Source organism: Scomber japonicus, chromosome 9 (genome assembly GCF_027409825.1).
Source record: "Scomber japonicus isolate fScoJap1 chromosome 9, fScoJap1.pri, whole genome shotgun sequence".
Lineage (NCBI taxonomy): Eukaryota > Metazoa > Chordata > Actinopteri > Scombriformes > Scombridae > Scomber > Scomber japonicus.
Genome location: NC_070586.1, coordinates 21,934,959 through 21,957,883, shown reverse-complemented (window position 1 = coordinate 21,957,883; position 22,925 = coordinate 21,934,959). Strand labels below are relative to the sequence as shown.

At 38.0% G+C, this 22,925-nt stretch overlaps 1 protein-coding gene across 5 annotated transcripts; it reads right to left on the bottom strand.

The window, feature by feature from the left end:
- Window positions 1–2,313: 2,313 nt before the first annotated feature.
- On the bottom strand, window positions 2,314–21,622 carry si:ch211-225b11.1 (uncharacterized protein LOC561694 homolog). 5 transcript variants are annotated; one of them, XM_053325824.1, is made up of 13 exons: window positions 21,227–21,622; window positions 19,095–19,229; window positions 14,424–14,634; window positions 13,736–13,868; window positions 13,121–13,255; window positions 11,998–12,101; window positions 10,662–10,786; window positions 5,990–6,102; window positions 4,863–5,003; window positions 4,650–4,749; window positions 4,402–4,502; window positions 3,664–3,831; window positions 2,314–3,085 (listed from the first exon to the last, which is right to left on the bottom strand). In XM_053325824.1, exons 1-13 carry the CDS (start codon window positions 21,444–21,446, stop codon window positions 2,972–2,974), a joined length of 1,800 nt encoding a protein of 599 aa, XP_053181799.1. In that variant the 5' UTR covers window positions 21,447–21,622; the 3' UTR covers window positions 2,314–2,971. The 5 variants fall into 5 exon arrangements, with proteins under 5 accessions (XP_053181799.1, XP_053181800.1, XP_053181801.1 ...); XM_053325825.1 differs by having other exon boundaries at window positions 21,120–21,348; XM_053325826.1 differs by having other exon boundaries at window positions 21,169–21,348.
- Window positions 21,623–22,925: the final 1,303 nt, after the last annotated feature.

Here is a 22,925-nt window from a genome sequence, read left to right as displayed (position 1 = left end):
CTCAGTGAATAAAAATAGCTTCTCAGCAGCATATATCAATGGTGACATGCATCATAAAAATGGATTGTGCATATATTATAGTCACAACAGTAAAACAGAGAGTAGTAGAAAAATGAACAGGAATAGGAGTCACCAATATAAGCAACGTCAGTGATCATCAGTGATTCTGAAAAATGTATTCAAAGATGTTTGTTTTATTATTATACACCCAAAAAAAACCCACACAAACTTGGTATGCCGTGAAATGTGTGTTTCACGTTCTCAATATTTTGCTAACTCTCTATAGATCTGCAACACATTAATGTACTTCAGATATATGTGGCACAAGAGCAAACATTCAGCAGTTACAGTGCTGGTATGTGGAAAGAGTCTGTTCTGTTTGTGGGAACGATTTCAAAGGCTTTCTGCATTATCTGCTGCTATACTGCCACCAAGTGACTACAACACTAAAATTCACTGAAGCCAGAACAAATTCAAGTTTATTTACTAAAATGAGAACACACACCATCACACAGCAGAGATATGATGAAAAGAGAGAGTATGACAAAATTACACATACAATCATTTAACAATATGAAAAGCAAAATTTGGTACATAAAGTTTAGATTGGTAAAATGTTGTTTAACAAACACAAGCATGAAATATTAGAAAACACATATATACGTCTTGTAATAAAAAACAACAATTTCTTTACAAATATGAGACTTCCTTACACATGTTATTGTGTGTGGATGAGAGAACAGTGAGAACACTGCAGGTTTCATCAACAGGTCTCAGTACAGTTTTCATTCTCAATCTCAGCTGCTGACTGAAGTACCCTTCTCTTTTCAAATAACCCAGACTGTGTACACTTTTTAACATAATTATCACTTAACACTATTTAAAGCATAATTCTCTTAAAAGCCCATTACAATTTGCATTTAGTATCAAAACAATTAAATTGCAATTAAAAAGTGTAAACAGCAACCTATTACTGTTGTGCTTTAAGGGCCTCTAAATCATCCTCTCATATTTAACCCAAAAACAAGTCAAGTTAAAGAAAAACCGCTTACAGAAACATTTGCGGGATGCAACATCTTAAATACAAAAACTTTTCAGTTTTCTAATTAAAAATAGATTATGTAAAAGTAAAAAGTTTCGTGGAGGCACTTGAGGCAGGTAACATTAAGTTCCATGACACAGATGCTTTTCTTCTTAAATGCTCAAAAAGGGTTTTTTATACTTGAATCTACAGGGGTTAGTTGGTTTCTTGTACAAATAAACACATACAATTTAAGAACTTAATTGGAGTGACAGAAGTTGACCTTTTAAATAGAAATAAGATGTAAAATGCACAAATCTTTGTTCAAAAGGATCTTAAAGTAACTCATTGTTCCTTGCATCATTACAATATTATATTTAGATGTTTTGTGCATTTAATATCAGTGCATGATTTAAGTGCTTTGGATAGAAGGCACTCCTGAATGAGAGGTTGTTTGATAATCCACCTAGTAAATCAGAAAAGGCCAATTATGTGCTTTATGACATGCCATCTAAGACAATCTCACATATCTGGTCCTTTCCATTTCAAAAAGATCTTAACTCTGGTGACTCCTACTGATGAGGTAAAGAGAGTTACATCATTTCAACCTTCATAAAATCTGGTACAATCCAACAACAGACTCATCTCCTGCTCTCAGAAACTGGTCAATCATTTAAAACAAATGTTACTTAACACTACTGTTAAGTTAAGACTTGAGTAAATCATGCTTTCACCAGAGGGAACTTTTTCGCTTGCCTGTTCTCTGTTAGGCAGTATGAAATAAAACAGTTAGCGATTAACTGTAGGCGTTTGGGTCAATAGAGTACAGAACACAAGAGAATGGAAAGTTACTGGACTGTGTGTCCTGCAGATTATCTACCCTTATTAGTCCAATTCAATTTTATGACAGTGGATCAAAGGCTCCACTTATAATACCTAAATCTATTGTAAGTTACCTGCTCCAAGATAGTTTCAAATAATGTCAAATACACCATTAAAAATGTGGAGATCAGATGTAATCCCCTCGCTGATTCACCAGATGAGCTTATGTTGTCCACATGTGTGTAATATTAACCCAGATCATGTTGCTTACTGTTCTGGATGAAGGTGTGAACATCAGTGACATCAAACAACAGTTTCTAAAAGCAGCAGGGTGTATTTGAGACAAATGGATGTAAAATATTAAAGAAACGAGGACCAGAGAACAAAACCGGTATCTGTCTGTTTGTCTCTGCTCACCTCTACTTAGGTGTTCAAGTTTTAGCAGCTTATAAAATATGGCAAAGTTATGGTAATCCCATGCTAAATATTTCCCTCACAAACAATTAAATGTCTTTGACTGCATCTCTCTAACCATTTGTGGATCCTGAAGCTGCTCCTCAGAGCAGCCTCACAGTCAAAACCAATGATGCAGTCAGTCAATCTTTGTCAAATTCTCAAGTCAAGCATTTCTAAGTTTGTAACCAGGCAGCTGCCTTCAACTGGCAGTGACAAAGTGGGAAAGGTTTTATACTATTCAAAATAAGAGAACAACACAGCAGAGGCAACAAGCAAACAGCATTTTTAAAAAGACGAATCAACTGTTTAAATTTTAGTCTTTGGTTGACGACCTGCATAGTCTTGACATAATAGGTCAGGTGATCGATAATGTCTTAATCAAAATAAATTAATCTTTAGTTAATAAACAAAAACTCAGATTTTCAGTGTCCAGCATGTAAAGTGCAACAGATGTTTCCATACTGTTGATGTCAACTGCAAATAATAAGTGGCTTGAGTTTTTGAAGTCACATGTATGTACAATGGGCTAAAGTTAAAAGTAAATCCTTTGGTAGAACAAACTGAATAAAGTTTAACTTTTTGAAAGTGTTATCCATCAGTAAGAAGCATTAAAAACTTTTCTGTATCACATAGTTTGGTACCTAAAGATGCGGAAAAGGCTTTCACTGTATGTTATGCTACGGAAGTAAATAAAGCTTCAGATGCTGGGTTGTCAAGGTTTTGTTTTTCTGGCAGGGGATCCTCAGTATCCAGATCTATTGTGGGAGTCATAGCGGTTTTAAGTCTCTGAGGGTTAGAGAAGACAAAATGTTAGAAATAAACATTGTTTTACAAACATGTGATCAAGAATGTATGGTCCACTCATGCACTGATACACAACAGAGAGCACAACACAGCAAACTCTTGTTTATACTAATTTTAGATTATACCTATTATACTGATTAATAAAAAAAAAAGTTTCAATTTTACTCCAGATTTAAATCCACCATCAAATGCTGAAATATCCACTCCTCCTTTACAATTTTTGTTCTCACAAAGTTTGAGAGGTGTTGGATACTTTGAGATGTTGAAACACCTTTACATTTTTGCGTTGTCATAGCTAAGCTATCCTACATTTCCACTGGTCGTATGGTGCAAGCTTTGTCTTAACCACTGGCCTACATGCTCAGGTCACCAATCACAGAGTAACACGCATGTTCAACAGATTGCTTAGAAAACATATGGGCACATTTCTCAACAAAAGGAAGCACAGCACAACAGGAAATTGCTCAGAAAAAAGCAAAAGAACCATCCCTCCAACCTGAGCTAAAAGACAACACTTCTCACCTTGTTTACACAATCAGCTGTTTGAGTTTTGTACTCACCTGAAGAAGTGAGCCTTTGTTTCTGTAGAGCTCGTGAATGGCTCCCAGTGGAACCCATATTATGGAGACAAGTGAGACTCCCCAACCCACCCATTCAGCCCACACTGGGTACTTGTACTTCCCATAGTGAACAGGAGTGTACTGAATAATGCTGGAGGTCAGTATGCACTACAGAGAAAAAAAGGATAGGATTATAACTAGGGATGCTCAATATTGACTTTTCTGCCGATATCCGATATTCCCCAACTGTTAATTTCTGATACCGGTATCACCCGATACCGATATATGTAGGCTTTTTACACCAAAACTGTTAACAACATAACATATCTCCTATTGTTGAATTAACACATTATGCCTGATTTTATTGTGATGACCAACTGGATGCATACATAAATGCAACATGGCTTTCCACATGTAAACACTGCAAAATAAGAGAACAACTTCAACTTAAAGTATGGAAAAAAGTGCCAATATGGCACTGCCATATTTATTATGCTGCTTTGCAGTCATTGTAAATTACAAATTTACTATCAGTAGGACATAGCTCCAAATCACAAACATAAGCCCCGTTTCTGGAGGCGGGACCTTTACAGGAACGTCCTCTCAAGGCTGATTTATGCTTCTGCGTCAGAGCGACACCGTTGCTACGCCATCGCTCTGCATTTATCTTATTTGATCAAGTTTGTTGTTTAGAACACAAATACATGATTTATTTAGACAGTTCAAACAGGATCTCACCAGCACCAACATGGGACAGAGCAGCAACCAACAGATGCGAAAGTAGATGTTTGCAGTTCTTCCTCGCATCCTCTTAATCATTAAAGAGAGGCGTGGGACACCTAATGAAAAAAGACAAGTCCTGACTAAGTAACTAAAACAGACTTTTGGACACCCACAGCATGTTCTGGTGGCTTAGTGGTCTTAAAGCAGGTACTATGTGAGCAGTGCAAGTGTGCTTGAGCCTTTGAACTTTCTTTGGATCTTACCGAAGAGCCAGCATACGGCTACAACTTCAAAGAAAGCCAGGAACACAAGGGAAACCACAGCTGTGTAGTGGTCCATCAGCTGAAACACATAGATACCTCCCTGTGCACAAGGGAGAAGAAGAGAGAGAGAATGTCTGAAGGGACAAAAGAACTGTCACTAGTGATGACTGTTGCCACACGTAGGCTATAATCTGAAAGCTACCAGGGTCTTACCTGAGTAACATGTGGAAGCCCAAGGAGAAAGCAGATGATGCACACAGCCAGGGTCAGCAGCTCTTCTCTCTTTAGGAAACCCATTATTTTGTGGCCAAACTCATCCTTTATGAATGTCACAGCCACCTCAACTGTGGCAAACTGCAGCACACAGACAACACAGTTTTAAGTCTGAGGTTGTAACATTAAAAAAAATCCCTTTTGTCCAGTAATGACTATGCTTACAAACTCGTTTGGGAGCGCAATAATGAGGCTGTCTGATGAGCTCAGTAACCATGACAAAGGAAACAGATGTGAGTAAAAGCAAACATGACCAAACATAGCTGCAAGTGATGAATGTAAGCCTTAAAACTGTGTGAATATGAGTATGTTTGGAATACTGGATGTGCAGAAAGATAGATATATCTTTGGTCATTTTGATATTTGTTTCCACAATGAAAAAGAAGCAAATTCACCTACTGAAGATTACATAGAATGTACTGTATGTATAGCTACTTATTCCAATACTTTGCATAATTTACCTGATAATTTAAAATACATTAATTACGCTTAAATTAGAGAGATGTAAGAACACTAGCCAATACTTTAGTAATCAGCTTTGAGATACAATGTAAATCAGCTTAAACTCAAAAGTCAAAGGGGGAAAAAAGACACAAAAAACACATCATCCTAGGGTACCTCTGATTGTACTGTTATACTAGTAGTCTGTTTCTGCCTCAAGGCTGACAAAGCAGGGCACTGATCATGCAAGATTCCCAATTTGTATGTGAGTGTGTATAATCATTTTCAAGATTATAGGCAAAAGGTGGTACACCTGTTGGTAGACAGTTATTGACAAATGGTCTACACATTTGTGACACAAGTGGAAAGAAATATTTCCTAATCTTTTGCCTTTTAAGAAATTACAACACTTGTTCTGCTTTGAGTATGCTTTCATCATGAAATACTGAAGTCTGAAAAAAAATCTCTCTTACTTCAAGTTTTTGATACGCATGTGGGAATATTCTCTACAGAAACAAGTTAAAACGCTCAAGAGTTTTATTGCCAAAAGAACAATTTGTGATTGTGTATCTTCACAGATATTTTTTTCCCCCATCGGACACCGTTTTTACTTCAGAGATATTTACCTGGCTGTCCAGGCCGAGACACAGCAGCATAAAGAAGAACAGAGGAGCCCACAGCTGATAGACGGGCATGGTGGAGAGGACTTCAGGGTAAACAACAAACACCAGACCAGGACCTGAAACATTATACAGTAAGTATCATTAGTGCTAACTATATAATGGAAATGTACATAAATATACACATTTGAACAGTTGCTCTAACAATAGAGATTTTGTTGGAACCTCTTAAAGGAATAGTTACACATTTTGAGAAATATACTTATTTGCTTCAGATTGATAGCACGCTCATACCTGCATAGTAAATATTTAGCTGATCAGTCGATCAGCGCTTTATCTTCCAAAATCTAAGGGCGGGTTGGGGCTCCCTAATTTTCGCTATTATTACTGGGCTTGCAACATCATTAAACTCCTCTACTGGTCCACCTACAACACACAAGATGAATACCCATAGTGGGCCAGGCTTAAGACTTCGTCTTCACGCTCCTCACTTTGGTCGGTAGTCTGCTACCAATTGCCCATCACCGCTAAGTGAATCAGCTCTAATCCTGTTGTTACAAACACATTGATGATTTGGACCCAATTCAGGAAAACCTTTGGCCTACACTCTCCCTCCATTCTCTCCTCAATCTATCACAATCACTTATTTTCTCGCTCCTGCCCTGACACAGCCTTTATATCTTGGTCTGGAAAAGGCCTCCACTTTATCAAAGATCTCTTTAATTGAGGATACTTTTCCCTCCTTTGCAGACCTGTCAGCTAAGTTTAACCTTCCAAACGCACACCTGTTCCGCTTTTTTCAAATTAGACACTTTGTGAAGTCCCTCTATCCTCAATTTCCAAATCGCCCCCCAGAAACAATGATTGACCAACTCCTATCTCTCAGCACCAGACGAAAAGGCCTCATGACAATTGTTTATAATCACGTTCACACATTGTCACAAAACCAACTGCCTTCCCTAAGGGCTGCCTAGGCCCGGGACCATGGGTCCTCACTATCTGATGAGTGCTGGAAACGAATATTAAACCGCATACACACTTCCTCCATATGCGCAAGGCATGGCCTGCTGCAATGTAAAATTTTGCACAGAGTCCATCTCACTAATGCTAGGCTAGCCAAAATCTACCCCGACAGAACAGATGAGTTTAATAGACGTAAAGGCTTCCTTGCTGATTACATTCATATGTTTCTGACATGTCTACGACTATCAGAATACTGGTCTGCAATATTCATAACAGTTAGTGACGTTATAGGCCAAACCATAAACCCAGAACCCCTTGTGGTCTTCTTCGGCATCTCCCCCACACATGGCCTGTGTAAGTCCTCACAGCACATTATTGCATTTTCTTCCTTACTTGCACGAAGGCTCATCCTCCATAAATGGACTCATGCCTCCCCTCCTACTCACAATAAATGGATCCATGAAATGCTACAATGTATCACCTTGGAGAAGATAAGGTTCTCCCTCAAGGGTTCCTTATGTACATTCTATGAGATGTGGCAACCTTTTGTAAACCATGTAGACTCCCTAACTATTGATGCTGAAAATGTCTGAGTACTGCCCCTCTCCCCCTTTATTCCCCCTCTCCCTTTTGAGCACTTACTTATGTGTTTACTTTACTTTATATTGTTTGCGAGTCCCTTGGTGTGCCTGGGTATGAGTGTGTTACCCTTTTATGGGTTTTTTGTTTTTTTTTGGGTGGGTGAATCTAGGGTGTTCTGGTGGGTGGGATTTAAGCTGGAACCTTCCTTCAGTACTCTGTTACTGTTGCTGTAACTCAACTATGCACCTGAATGTATTATGTGACCACTCTAGTGTTAAAATCACTAAAGAAAATTCTGAAGTAAAATAAATGCAATGCAAATACTGAGGTGTAAAAACGACAATTATGTAATTTTATTGCTAAATTAGGACTGTTACTGTCCTAATTTAGGCCTTTACTGTCCTAATTTAGCCCAAACACAGGTATTGTTTAGTAGTATTGTTTAGTAGAAGTTAATTTACAAAATGACACTGGAGGCAAGTATACTATATGCACAATTCAACTCATGACTGTGTAAAACAACAGATGTTGCAAAGTGATAACTATAACCATTCACTGAAACTACAGCATACAAAACACCACCAACAGTTAAACTAGCATAATGCTGGTGACCAACACAGTAACAACCCCGAGTAGCTTCTGTACACAAATACTAGTTTCATAAAGTGTTAAAGAGCACCACTGGATACTGTTTCACAGGGGGACAATGTGACATGGCAAAACAATACTTACGCGCTACGGTCAATAAATAATAAATTAAGCTATAAGTTACAGCTACTGGAGGAAGATGGAGTACAGGATAGTTTTACCTCGTACATATTAAATCCAGAGACTTTCATCTGTACACTGTCTTTGCAACACAGTTAAAAAATATTCATCAAGTGAATTATCTTGTTTCTAGTGAGTATTGGCAACGTAACTGTGAAGTCAAAGTCTCAAATCAACAGACTAGCCCACACTGCTTTGAAAATGATGGGGGTGAGGGAGCACCCTACCCTCCAGGCAATATTTGAGGAAACTGTACTTAGACAGGCTAAGAAAATAATTGCCGACCCCTCTCATGTCTTGAATTCAGAATACGTACTGCTACCCTCTGGCAGATGTTACAGAGTTCCAGTTAAAAACAAGAAAAGATACCTGAACAGATATAAGTTTTCATTCATCCCATTATCTATTGCTCTGTTAAACTCAGGCCGTTAACGAGGGGCTTCCATTCTGTAATGTGATGCAATGTATGCACCTTATGTCAATGCACTGTTAGCACTAGTGCACTAGTCTTTTTCTTTCTTGTCATGTTTTGTGTTATATGTACTGTAGCAGCCCGTATGGTCCAAGACAAATTTCCTTCAGGACTAAATAAAGAAATCTTCAATCTTGAATCTTGTATTAAAATTTAAACATATACAATACCATTATTGTTGTGTAGTTACACGTTTCAAAATCATGCATGCCTAGTCTTTACCTTTAAACGAATTTAAGTTTGGATTAATCATTAACTAATCTGCTAATCTTCCACATCGGACTGTCCTGAACCTCAGCCACTGAAATTATTTCAAAGTGTTGGTTTTCAAAAGGTTCAGGAGGAAAATAGAGTTCGACAATAGAGTATGTTGAATGGCCAATCAAGTCCACACAGTATTAATAAAGATGACTCTTCTGAAGGAAATGTAAGCAGTTATCAGCAAATCACATTTTCTGGTCGGATCACAAGTTAGTCACCATTTATGCTGACAGTGATACAGTGTGTTGATCATCCATTTCAAAGGATTTTCATCTGACCTAGAGGCTGAACACAAGTTGTCTCTGTTTTCAATAATGCATTACTTAACTGACAAAGCTTCAGTTCAGATGTTATTAAAGCATTTGGTTACCAAAACTCACTTTGTTTTGTTGTTTTGTTTGTTGGGTTGTTTTTTCCTCAAAGTGCTGTGTTTTTTGTAATCCACTGCCCTCTGATATCTGGCATCTTTGGTTAAATGCTTTACACCTCACTACAGTATTGTTCATGTTGCAGTTATGCCTATAAAACGACTGTATTTCTTAAGGAAACTTATGAATGCAAAATTCCATCCATTGTTGTACCACCAGACTACAGAGCAGCTTTTCTCCTCAGGCTGTGAGACTCCTCAATTCACTCTAGGCATTCCACTATAAAAAAATAGTTATACTGAGCAGTAAAAATAGACTACAAACTGCATTTCATTATAGAAATCTAGTGTCATAAAAAGATAATAAACTTCACATTCGATGTGCTCTGTGCGGGATCTCACACGACCACACAGTATTTCAGTGATTGTATGAGATTTCAACGATGTATACAGCCTTTAGCAGTAGCAGCAGAGTAAAAGTCATCAGGTAAGAGTTTATTTTAATAAACTCCTGGTGTACTTACAAACTTTCCAATGCATGTACTTATGAGTAAAGACCCTATTTGTACTACTGTAGAAGTTTGATAACAATCCAGGCATTATTAGTGGGGTCATTTACGAGATACACTGTTGGTTCCATTAGCGCCTGTACTAAGCCATTTGGCTGATGGCTCTAACACCACTAATTTGCGACCAAATGAAAAAAAAGGGCTGACGCGGTGTTTAGATAGATGTAATGGTGCATATGACGCTAGGTCGAAATTAAGCTGAACCATTGCTTTAATAGCGTCTTTAATTAGACCTCCATGCCTCCTAAATGCCAGTTTCTTACAAATTACACAACTTTGTGGGACTTTCCTGTAAAGAATATTAGGTTTCAAGGCCAAGCCAAGATAATATTTTTGACTTTGGAAAACTTAAAACCACAGATAATGTACAACTGCGTACATCGTATGACAAGTAAACTGACAACCATGTGTAATATCGTGAAGTGCTGCTTTAAGAAATTGTTTATCCATGAGTGATCTCCACACTTGGACTTATTCAGTGTGGGTGTGCACATCATGATGTCTGTGGCTGTGTCTCGTTTTTCCATGGGAAAAAGGAAGAACACTCCCAGGAGGATGAAAAGAAAAACAAACTTGTGCAGAAGTCAGCAGATTTTGGGATCTATTTGTGTGTCCCTCTCTATTTCTGTAACATCCTGACATCATGCATTTTATACTTTACATAACAAGTCTACTATTCTGTCTTCCTATACCTACCACCGGTAGATATGTTGTTCACTGGGAGGTGGTGTATGTGAGCCATGTAGCCAATAGCTGAGAAGATCACAAATCCAGCCAGCAAACTCGTGAACGAGTTGGCTACCGTTACAATCAAAGCATCTCTGGGAAGGAGGAAAGACAAAATAAACAATTTCAATTTCATTGCAGTTCCAGCATCCAGGAATCTCAGGAAAATAAAAACACAAAATGGCTAGTTTAAGCTTTTATGACATTTAACCAAACTCCCAGTTTGCCAATGGTAGTTTTAAATATCACAAATTAAAGCAAAAATATCAAACAAAGTAAATAATAAACAAATAATAGACTAGGTTGGCAGTTGAGGTTTTCTGGTCTGTTTTCTCCCACAGACCAACAGGCGGTTGCAGCCTTCAGTGGTGCATATACTGTCTTAAAACCTGTCAAAGTTACTAGTGGACTAATGGTGAGTTTAATGGACAGGGTTCATTTTAGTTCTTGTTTGGGAGTAACCTTCTTAGAAAGCACATGCAGCGGCTGAAGTGCATAGCAATGCAGTAAACAAAGTACATTTAGAAAGAAAATAACCAAAAATGGAGATATTTAAGACAAACAATCTGTTGTGAGCTGAACAGTCATCTGGAAGCTAGTCTTACAATGCAAACTTGGAATTTATAGTATTTTAAAAGTCACCCTGCAGGCAAAAATGTGTTTTTCTTGTTTCTTCAGCTGGATGTTTGAGCCTGACTGAGCACAATGATGCATGTGCAGAGTTTGATACTAGAAGTGTTTTCCACATTTATCCAATGGTTTAGTTTTAACTTTGGTAGGGGCACTTTTTGTCAGACAGCCAAAATAGTTGTTGATGTGCACTTGCTATCCATCTTGTGTCCTCTTTCATAAGGACACATGATGGAACCTGACTCTGCAAAATGTTTACTTAATTGAATATGTATTTGCTGTCTTGCCTGACATTGGACTTGTACTGGACTATCATTTTGTAGCTTTGTCCAGCTCCATTCCCAAGTTTCAAAACAGAGGCACAACAGTGTTTGTATTGTTTCTACTTCTGTTATTTTTCATTCAATATCTGAACCCAAACTTCTTTGAAAGAGGGGAGATGGCATTGAATGAATATTTCTACCACTAATTTCAAACCTCATGCCTGAAATGTAGGTATGATATCAAATTGTTAGCTTTATCCAATGAAGATGTTGGTAATTCTGGCATGTATAATATTAATATGGTAGTCCCAGAAACTCCTTAGTACTCTGTAATAAGCAATCTCAACAAATAAACAGGATTGGGAAAAACATACAGTATCACATAAGACATAGTACAACTACACTAACTTTACCTGATAATGTTGTTGTTGAACTTGTTGTAACTAGACATCGAAATCATGGAACCAAAAGCAATCCCAAGGGAGTTAAACACTTGGGCAGCTGCATTAACCCAAACCTGTGTTAGAGATAAAGGAGAACATGAAGATTAACCTTCTGCCTTTTCTGTTTGAGAAGTTTTGGTGATTTGACATGAGCTATTTACTGAATTTGTATTTTGACTGTATCAGGGAGCTTCTCAATGGTTTTTAAGAGGTTAAGGGGTCAAGACCCAGCTATATTCTGGGAGATTTGAAGCTCCTGCACTGGATTTTGGGAAGCTGTTCCTCTAGTTTAGCTCTATGGACCCAGCCCTCCTGAGTGTGATGTGTGTCATGTTGCTCATGTTTAGTGGTGTTTGTACAGTCTGTGTGTATTTATGTGTTCCCAACGTTTGGTGGTGTTTGTACAGCGGGTGTGTGTATATTGTTCGCGTTCAGTGGTGTTTCTGACAGATTGTGAAAACAAATTTCCCCATGGGACAATAAAATCTATCTATCTATCCATCTATCCATCTATCCATCTATCTAAGCAGCCTCACTCCGGATGCATCCTGAAACATAAATCTCTGATATCTTAAAGATGGCCTAAACATTGATCTTTCTAAGATGAAATTTGTGTATCTAAGTTATGAGCATGTGCCTGTCCATTCTTTCCTTTTCACGTGTGCCTGTGAGCCAGTACCTCACTAGAATATTTTTCCCTCAGTTTTTATTGGCTTCCTGTCCTGAAATTTTGGGTCTGCCAGCTGTTCATAAATCTTCAAAGCCAATTTTTTTCTCTTTCTAAGTTGCCCTTTATGTGTACAACCTAAGCATTTTACTGAGTTCATTGCAACAATAATCTCTTCCCCTCTTTGCTCTTGCAGTTCTGGCTTTTGCTGAACCTTGAGTAAACACAAGATTCTTCTTTTTTGATATTCTTTTTAAATTCCCAACTGTCTCCAATGTACAGACAAGTTAGCTGTGAAATGTAACAATCTCTGCAGTAGGAAATAACAATTTGATTTAAACCTTAATAAGTTGGCATTAATTGTCTCCTGTCAATGTGTAACCTATTTTTTAATATTATTCTTTTGTTCTTTTGATCATGTCCCACCTTAACTTCAAACAGTTTGCTCCAGACAGGTGTCAAAAAGTACAGGATACCCTTCTTGGCTCCAGGAAGCTGCACATTATTAATGAGCAGGGCAAACAGGATGAAGTACGGAAATACGGCAGTGAAATATACAACCTGTGTGACACAATCAGTGGAAAGCAGAAATTAGTTGACATGTGGTTTGGTTGTGCAGTTGACGTGGCAACAGATAGTTAGAGCTACTGTAGTTTGTTGAGTGAAACAAAGAACAATGATTTATGTTTTGGTTTCGAGGTTATTTCATCACATTAAAACTAGTTAGCTAGTTAATCTCAGTATATCACACAAAGCTATAAAGTAATGTGTTTTGATATGCAACTCCAAAACTCTTCTGGTAAAGAAAAAACACTTGCAGGCAAAAAGCAGAAATATGATGCATTTTATCTGAGATGTTCACTTTATGTAAAATGTGAAATACTTACTTAGCCTTCAGACAATAGACTATGACTATGAACTCTGTAAACCTCTCGCTGTGTGCAATTGAATTTCCAAACAATAAAAAAACATGGACTCGAAATTAATCATTATCATCACCATGCATAACCATATCATGCAGAAGAGGAGATCTGTTCTGACCTTGCCAGTGGATTTGACGCCTTTAAATATGCATAAATACACAAAGACCCAGGCAATAATGAGATAGCCAAATATTTCCCAGCGAAGGCCACCAGCTTCTTCAATGCCATCAGTTTTCTCCAGAAGTTTGAGACTGGAAAACAAATAACAAGATATTCCCATCCTTAAGCAAAACAGTATGTCATTTTAGGGCTGGTCCTTGCATTAAATGTAACACAGAAAAACAAGACAATTTACAGCCATTATAGCAGCTCTGTGATGTTGTAGTTATTGCTAATTGCTTTGAGCTAAATGCTAACATCAGCAAGCTAGCATCCTGCCAATGCAAACATGCTGATGTTAAGCAGGTATATGGTTTACAGTGTTCACTATCTTGTTTTGGCATGTTAGCATGCAAACATTTGATAATTAACACTACCCACAAAGCACAGCTGAGGCTGAGAATGCCATTTGTTTTTCTGGTAATTGGTGATAAACCACAGTATTGGACAGACTTGAAGTTTTGATCTTTAATGATGACACTGGGTGAAAAGGCAGGGGGTCAAAGTTGCTTGGACTTATCTCCTGGAGATCATCAATGTCTGTGCAAAATGTAATGACAACCCATCTTATAGTCGTGATATTTCAGTCTAGACCAAAGCTCTAATCAATGTTAAATATTCTGCTTCTGAAAATGCATTAAACTCACTCGAAGAACTGCTGGCTGGCAGACTGCAGGTGGGTGTTGTTGCCGGGGAAACCGGTGGAACAGTTTCCCACATTATTCCACGTGTTGTTGCAAGACTTCCATGGTAGCGTCGCTCCAAATGAGTTAAAGAAATAGAAAAGTGCCCAAGCCATGAGCACATTGTAGTACGTGGAGAAGACGAAGGAGATAACAACAGTGGCCAGGCCAACTCCTGCAGTGACATGTAAGGGGGGACAAGACACAAAGTATAAGTTCAGTCATGTCTTAATTTTTATCTGTGGGAATGAAGTTTTACACACTACTTCTTAAAACTGTTAAAAACTCACTCTCATTCACCATATTTTACAGTATGTCAATTATTTGGACCCAGAATTAAGACTATGGATATACTCTATCAAGCAAAGATAGAAAACAGAGAAGAGTCAGTTCCATGGGGTAATCTCTGGTCAGTGGTAGCCAAGATTAAGTCAAGCAAACTCAGTCAAAGATAAAAGGCATTCCTGGAGCCATGGATTAGAAATTCCACTGTGTCATTTGACCTGTGAATGCAACAGACTCTTAGCCAAATATGAAAAGGTGAGCTCAAAGTCCTGCTGCAGCTGAAGTAAATTATTCTGTCTTTTAACACCTGTGGTTCTGTATCAGGTTTCAGGTTAGAATGTAAGAGTCTGTCTACATATGTGTGTATTTCTATTTGTTTTCAACTGTCCTGCAAAAGATATTGGCCTCTAAACAAATACGAATTTATTATTTTGCTCAACAACACTTCAGTGATGGATGAGGTGGGTCAAACTCTTTGAAATTTACAAAGGATACTTATGAAATATCATTGACAGGACATTTTACACAGTGTTTTGTTTGTCTGTAATTTCTTTAAAAAATTTGCATTACTGTTTGTGCTGTTAACTTTTTATAGTGTTTTATAGTCTGATATCAATAGTTTAAAGCAATAATTTTACATTTTGGCTTTCTTGTCAAGAGTCAGTTGAGAAGAAAGATTCTTATATCTCTAAATACCAAGTTGGAGCCAGCAGACCTTAGCTTAGCCTTAAGACTGGAAAAAGATGGCCTGGTTCCGTACAAATCCACCAAATGATCACTGATTACAACATTTTTAACTTGTTCGTTTGATCTACACAAACACCAAAGTATAAATAACAATTTTCTGTTTAAGGTGTGTTTATGTGCCAGATTATCTCTTGGCTACCACCAGTAACTTCTTGGGGGGGGGGGGGGCTGGCAAATAACCTCCCATAATACAGAACATCTGTGTTTTCTCCCAACCCCTCAGTAGGTTTTTTTTTTTGTTTTGGTTTTTTTTTTACCACTGACCACAACAAAAACCGGATCTATGAGGGTCTATGTGGTTCTCCTGTTTTTCAGAAAGCTTGTTTTTGTAGTCCTAGTGGAAAGTTTGGAATGCCATGCTCTACTGGACCCAGTGTCACTATCTGGTTAAGTGGAAGGAGAGGCGGCCGAAAAACAGCTCTGTGTCAGTATAGTGACAGAGCCAAATAAAGCCCCCTCTGAGCTCCAGGATCAGTTAAAACCACTATGTCTTGTCCATGTTAAGCACCTCTTCCTTTGTGATAGCCTGTTTGCCTCACTCTACACATCTAGCTTACATGGTTGACTGCTCCACTGGTACACCAGCCACACTCCAAGTGGTGTAGTGACGCATCATTTCAAACTGCCAAAACATTATCAGTCTGCTGGACTCAAAAACAAGGCATAGCAGCAAAAGATGGAGAGACTCAGCTAGAGATACCCTCCCCTGGCCCTGATTCTTTGGCAGTTTATTACCTTTTAAAGCTTCACCTGCCCTCTAGATGCCCTCATTGAGACAAACAATAGTTGGCAGAAAATCTATACATTTAATATGCTGTGATTAAGCATTCTGCAGTAAATTAAACATGAGCATATTTGTTTATTTATGATAAGATCATTGTGGGCACCTAAATCACAGGTACATCACTGCACTGAGTTGTACAGGGAAATCATTCAAAAGAACATACAGAAAAAACTACCTGCTTTTGGCCCTTGTTTAGCACAGAGCATTAACCAGGAAGAAATGAGCGATAAATCAAGTGAAGGACCCATACGTTTTGACCGGGTAGATAATCTCTGTCTTTAAGGAGATAAGAAAACTATGGAGAAAAATCTGAAGTTAGAACAAGACAGACAGCATTTTCAATTTACACCAATTGATTGTTGATGGCTGGGAGCTTGTTTGATTTGTAATAATGATTCAGATGAGCTCCCAGGTGACTGTCAGTGCTCTTTGAGTCCACACATTTCACTTCATTCAGATAAGCCTGCGAACATTTACATATGTGATTTAAGATTTCAATTACCTCCTTGTGTGTATCATGATTTTTTCATAACACTTTTTTCATAACAGTTTTGTTTTTTTTACACCCATGCAAACAATTTCCCATGTTTAAGACATGTCTTGGGGCAATGTAGACTGTAAGAGCATATTTTCAGTCACCCATTTCAGACTTAATCACTAAAATAGGGAGATTTTAAGGGTTTGAGATGATTTGATTTTTTTTCATTCTTAATTATATGTACTTTAAGACATTTTGGAAATTTGGAGATCAGTAATCAAAAGAGTAATTGATTACAGCAGTGATAGCTTAACAAGTTCTCATCCATCAGCATGTGAAAACAATCCATTTATCAAACAGAAAAGGACAGATTTCATTTTTTAAGCACTCCAACGATGTACAGTCCTCTAAATTGGTAACGGAAAAAGCAGAAAATGTTCTAGATCTGCATCAAACATACAGTAAAAGAAAAACACAGGATACATTGTCATGCCACATATTCTCATTGATCTAAGTGCAGTTAATCTGTGCTGGCTGGTGCAATCTGCTGGGGCATCACTGACACTATCCGAACAAACTGATCAGTGAGCCTGAATCTGTGCTCGAGACTTTTCTGGAGGCTTTGGAGTTGGTTGTGGAGAGGAGGAGGCTTCACAAACATAATGTTAAACATCATGGGGAGGTTCTCTCACTCTCTCCACAATCTACTGGTCTATGACAAGAAATGCTGCAAAACGTCATTCCTGCCAGCTGCCATGCTTTCCTATGTTGAGACAGGGGCAGGGGTTTCATCAGGTCATTCAACAACATCTCCAATTTCAAAAAATGTTTTGTATTTTTTGTGAATGCATAAAAGAAGGAACAAGAAGGATCAAAAGCATGACTTGTTTAAATATATATTTTTAGAGGCATTTTAAGCCTTTCTTACAATGACAGTGGAGAGATTTGATGGGAAGTGAGACAGAGAGATATGGGAAAGCGAAATGCAATAGAGTCCGTTGTCACTGAATCAAAGCACAGGTGTTGTAGTTATGTGGCATGTGTCTTAGCCAGTAGGCTACTGAGGCATGCCAACTTGGCCTCTTTGGCAGAGATAAATTGACACAACAACCAACAGTTGCACATTTTATCACTTATGAGAAGTTTGCTCATTGGCTATAGTCAGTCAATAAAAATGCTAACATGGCACATCCAAGGACATCACTCATGAATGCACTGCTACCAGTAATTCTACAGATTTGTTACCACCTGTATAAAGAATTGTTCTTCTTCTTTTTCTTTAGGAGAGACACACAATGGTTAGAGCACATGCCACATAATTGCAGCGTCCCTGGTTCAAATCCAGCCAGGGACCTATGCAGGTCATTCCCCTCTCTCTCTGCCTGTTTCCTGTCGGCCTCTATGCCAGTTACTGGCCAGTTACTTCTAAATAAAAGGCAAAAAAGCCCAAAATAAATCTAAAAAAAAAACATACCCATAATGTAGGTTAGAGGAATATAATACGTTTGATTGATTTATTAGAACTTCAGTGGGGAAGTAACCTTAGTTCCTTTATTCTTACAATCAGTTAACAGCGAATGCACATGGGTTTTTGTCCAACTAATAATGTGTCCAACAAATTGGTATCCAATATGTGTGTTTGAATTCATAAACAGTCAACCTGTTAATGTGCAAATAGTGATAACTGTAATTTCACCGTCTATCTTTAATCATTTGGGTACACCACCATATTACCTTCTATTTTTTTTAAAACATTTCTTGTTTTCTACACTACTTAGTGTAAACTTGTCCCCCTAAAAACATTACAACAAACTACTCGATTGAAAGCTATTACATTGCTACTGAAATTCCCTCGTCTAACCATGGAGATGGAGTTTCATCTTATCTTTTATTTTCACTTTTTGTTAAAGTATTAAAATATATGTAAAATACAAAATCTATAAGTCTGCCATAGAATGATTTAGATTTGCTTAAAAAGGTGATATCCACTCCTTGAATAGTCTAGGTCCAAAAACATGCAGCTAGTTGTTTGCACACAGTATTGATCAACTGGGATATCTAGGAACTGCTGGTTAATAATTTAGTATTTGGGCTTGTAACTTGTTCAGTAATGACTTGTTCAGCAATGTAGTGGAGTGGAGTGTATGTTATATGTGTATATGTGTGTATATATATACACACACACATAAGTAACTGAAGACAGTAGCACTGAGAAAAGATGTACATGTAAATTTTAGAAATGACTGCAACACAGACCAAAAAAAAAAGGAGGACTGTACCCAAAAATCAGAAAAATCCAGCATATGTTCATCCTCGTCTCATGGCCTGGAGAGTGACTCACCTTTTAACAAGGGACAGATTTTGACGAGAGCATGCACTGGCCCTAAACGAGTGTACTGCCCAATAGTAAACTCCATAACGAGCAGGGGAATGCCACACAGGAACACCATGATGAGATAAGGGACCAGGAAGGCACCTAAATCAGAAGCACAGAAAAGAAGTGGGCAGATGCTCCAGGTACCTCATGTTCCAAGTATGTCAAGTATATAGGATTCGGTGGTAATTAAACTGTTAAATCATAAATAGTTGCTATGACATTGTTACTGTATAACTGGTCTCAAGGTTGTTACTTATAACCTTAAAATTGGCTGCAAATATCCTTTTATGAACTCATTTTTGAGTGCCACATTTTGAGCCCACGTGGTAAATATCTGTATCCCTGTACTCAGCTTGCTTTGTCTTCTCAGATAGCCTTGTCCTTTAAATCAGGATCAAACTTCATAAACACTGTTTAACCCTCTATTCTCTGGAAAAAGCCATCTGGGCAACCATCATTTATGAATGACTTGCTGTATTTATAACCAAAGGCTTGATGATTTATCACTGTCATACAAACATACTTAAATAATCCATCAAACATAGTCAAATGTAATGACAATGAGGACAAATTTGTATGGAGCTCTTGTTGAACAACAGATAAATAGCTGGTGGTTGCTATGCTGAATTTTGCTGAGTCATTCCTGGCTTCAGCATAGTAACATTATGAGAGACAGAGAAATATTTACTCGTATAACATTAGTGTAGGGTGCTTACTAAATGTAATAGTTAAACAATCTTTTTTTTTTGGCTGCTCTTAACTGAACATTTGGATAAGAATGTGTTGACCTTTTAGAAAAGGGTAGGGCAATGTACTATAATTATTCAAGTGTCAGTCTCTTAAAATCTAACTGTCAGTGTGTTTTCGTCAATATAACCGTTTGATGAGAACTAATGAACTAATGACAGATGGGGCAGTATATGACCTGTCTCAACTTGCCTACTTCAGTGTCTGTTGGGTGCCAGACCACTCTAAATCCTGCAGGGTTCAGAAGTGATGGAGCTAATAATTATGGATTTAATTCAATGTATGGTAGATAACCCGTTCAACTTGAACTTCTAAATAAATGTGTGTTGTTGTTCTTGTCAACCAGCACCACTGATGAACTTTTCTTCACATTTAGTTATGACTAAGACTATTGTTCTGTGAAAAGGCATTCATGTACTGCTGAAGCATTCATCCTGCATGTGACTGTTCTTAATGCTACAGACTTTAAAAGGACGGATTCACAGTTTTTCAAGTATGTCTTAAAAACTACAGTTATGTGCCCAAATGAAAATTGAAACAAGTTTTTCTTGCCATAATCATTCCTCCTGCTCATACAGGTCATCAGAAGATCCAATATGAAGCTTCAGCTGTCCAAATGAGTAAAATCATGTCAATATCTTTTAATGTTAGTCTGTTTAGTGCCAAAGTCCCTCTTTTTATTATACTTCCACCAGAGCTCAACAGGGACACACTATCCAAGGAAACACAAAAAGGGAGTTTGATGTTAAAAAGACTGTAAATGTGGCATATATCACTTAAGACTAACTCCGATTGTTGAAGCTTCAGATAAGGTTATATGAGTGACTTGAATTTTGGCTCCCATCACTTACATTGAAAGCACATTTGAAGGGGATCTTTTAATAGTCAGTATAAACAGGGCAAGCAGTGTTCATATGGGCACCTGACTGTTGTTTTAAGACAGAATAGAAAAATGCAATCCTATGCTTTAAGGTATTTTAATCAATGCACTCAAAATACTAGTGAACATTGCCTCTTTTTTTCATGTTCCAAGTGTTTTCATGAACTTAATGACATACTTGGACATACAGTCTACTGTGTTCAATAGACAGTGTATTAACAGTGCTTTTGAGGGACTGCTATAGGCTACTTTAAACAGGTATCCTACTAATGTAGGATACTTTATGAATTATGATGCCCATACAACAGCACTACAACAAAAAGTCCATCCAAAATAAAAAGCTATTTACTGAAAATACATACATATACCACTGCTGAGTCATTTCTCCCAACCTTCTGCTGGTGCATTTACCAGGTTAAGGATACTACAACAGTCCAGTCGATATTCCTGCCCTCTCTGACAGCCTCACCTCCGCCGCTGCTGTAGCACAGGTAGGGAAACCTCCAGACATTGCCCAGTCCCACCGCGTACCCAACCGTAGCCAGGATGAACTCAAGCCGCCTGCTCCATGTGGGTCTCTGCGCCCCTGCGTCCGCGGTCTTCTCGGCGATCACTTTGAGATCCATGGGTCTCAGAGGAAACTCTCTCTCATCAGAGGGTATCTTTGACGTCTCGGCTTTGACCTCCATTGTAGCTTGTCAGTGATGAGGGAAAAATGGCGAGCAAATGATACAATACACCCGGAAAATGAGAATTCCGGTTAGACTGATCATTTACGTTGAGTACACCTTGTCGCGTAAATAATCTCCAGGTAAAAAAAACAGAACAACAAAAACCCCACTAAAATGATCACCTAATCAAAGCAGAAATACGCTCTCTGAGCATATAAATAGTTAACAATGATTGGTGAGTGTCATTGAAAGCTTGCAACATGCCGTACTGTGACACCAAAGATACCGTCTACCAACACAATGACCATACACATGCAAACACCCAAAGTGTCTTTTCCCGGCTCTTGGCGTGACATAACTGAGGACGCCCACCTCCATCAGTGCGGCTCCTATTACTGTAAAGCCAGCACAGCTGTGTAGCTGCGCCTCTTTACAAAGTAAAAGCTGAAGCGATGACTCGGTCAATGTGCAACAACGGGCCCTAAGGAGGAAGTATGGAGGAAGTATCAAAATGTCTCTCTCAGACCGGTTAGTCTTTGTGTTTGTTGATGATGGATGGGGTATGCAGCTCTTTTGTTAAAGCCGACTGTATCAGATGGTAACCAAGGTAAGATTGTGTGCAGATTGTCAGAGTGGTGTCCTCTAAGTGACGTATACAAGTGACGTATTCAGTTAACTTTAATCATTACATTGTCTTGTTCATTGTTCAATAACCAACAGAAGTATAGATGTGTGAAGAATAATCTTATTTGGAGGTAGTAAGGGTAAGGATTTACTCAAGGGTTTAAATATTCTTGTCCAGAAGTAGCAACAGAGTTGAGTGGTATTGCAAAGTGTTTTCACTTGTACTGTAACTCTGTTCTACTCAGTCAAGCTTCAGTAAATGCTCCTGAATAAGACATACCATCCTGACAACGTCTTCACATTGGGTTAACCGGCTTATTTCTCAATATGTGTGACTATTGGATAAAGTCCCAGCTTTACAGTGTTCGACTCAAATCATCATAATTTAGAAAAAGTATTTTAGGAACTTACACCACATAATAATCAATTAAGGCTGGTCCTACATTATCTAATTTCCTTAAAGTCTAGTTTAGGAATATGCAGCATGACCACAATAGTGCTTAATTAACTTATAATTAACTTACCATAATCCAAGAAAACGCAAATTATGTACCATGGAATTCTTATGAAAGTCAAACATACTGTAAACATTATATTATTGCAATATAAATTGTATTTCCTGGTTTTGTTAAGCTCACTCCCAAATCCTGAAACATTGGTAAACCATTGACATTTAAAATATGACCAAAACAGCTGCAATAAAATTCAGTAAGATGCTCACAGGCTACACTGATTTAGCTTTTATTCTGAAGATATCTATACTGGAAGTTGAATTCACGTCACTTTCTGTTGGCTTGCTGCAATAGTAAAATTACGAAATGTTATGTGTTACGTATGCCGTTAATTACAGCTTGAGTAATGTATATATACATT

What these genes read in the sequence shown, in the direction of transcription:
- si:ch211-225b11.1 (XM_053325824.1), bottom strand. Translation starts at nt 21,446, where the DNA reads ATGGAGGTCAAAGCCGAGACGTCAAAGATACCCTCTGATGAGAGAGAG. An exon ending in GCAAACTGTTTGAAGTTAAG is followed by an intron (nt 12,102 to 13,120) that starts GTGGGACATGAT and finishes TCTCTAACACAG; the next exon opens with GTTTGGGTTAATGCAGCTGC. An exon ending in AGCCGTATGCTGGCTCTTCG is followed by an intron (nt 4,503 to 4,649) that starts GTAAGATCCAAA and finishes TTTTTTCATTAG; the next exon opens with GTGTCCCACGCCTCTCTTTA.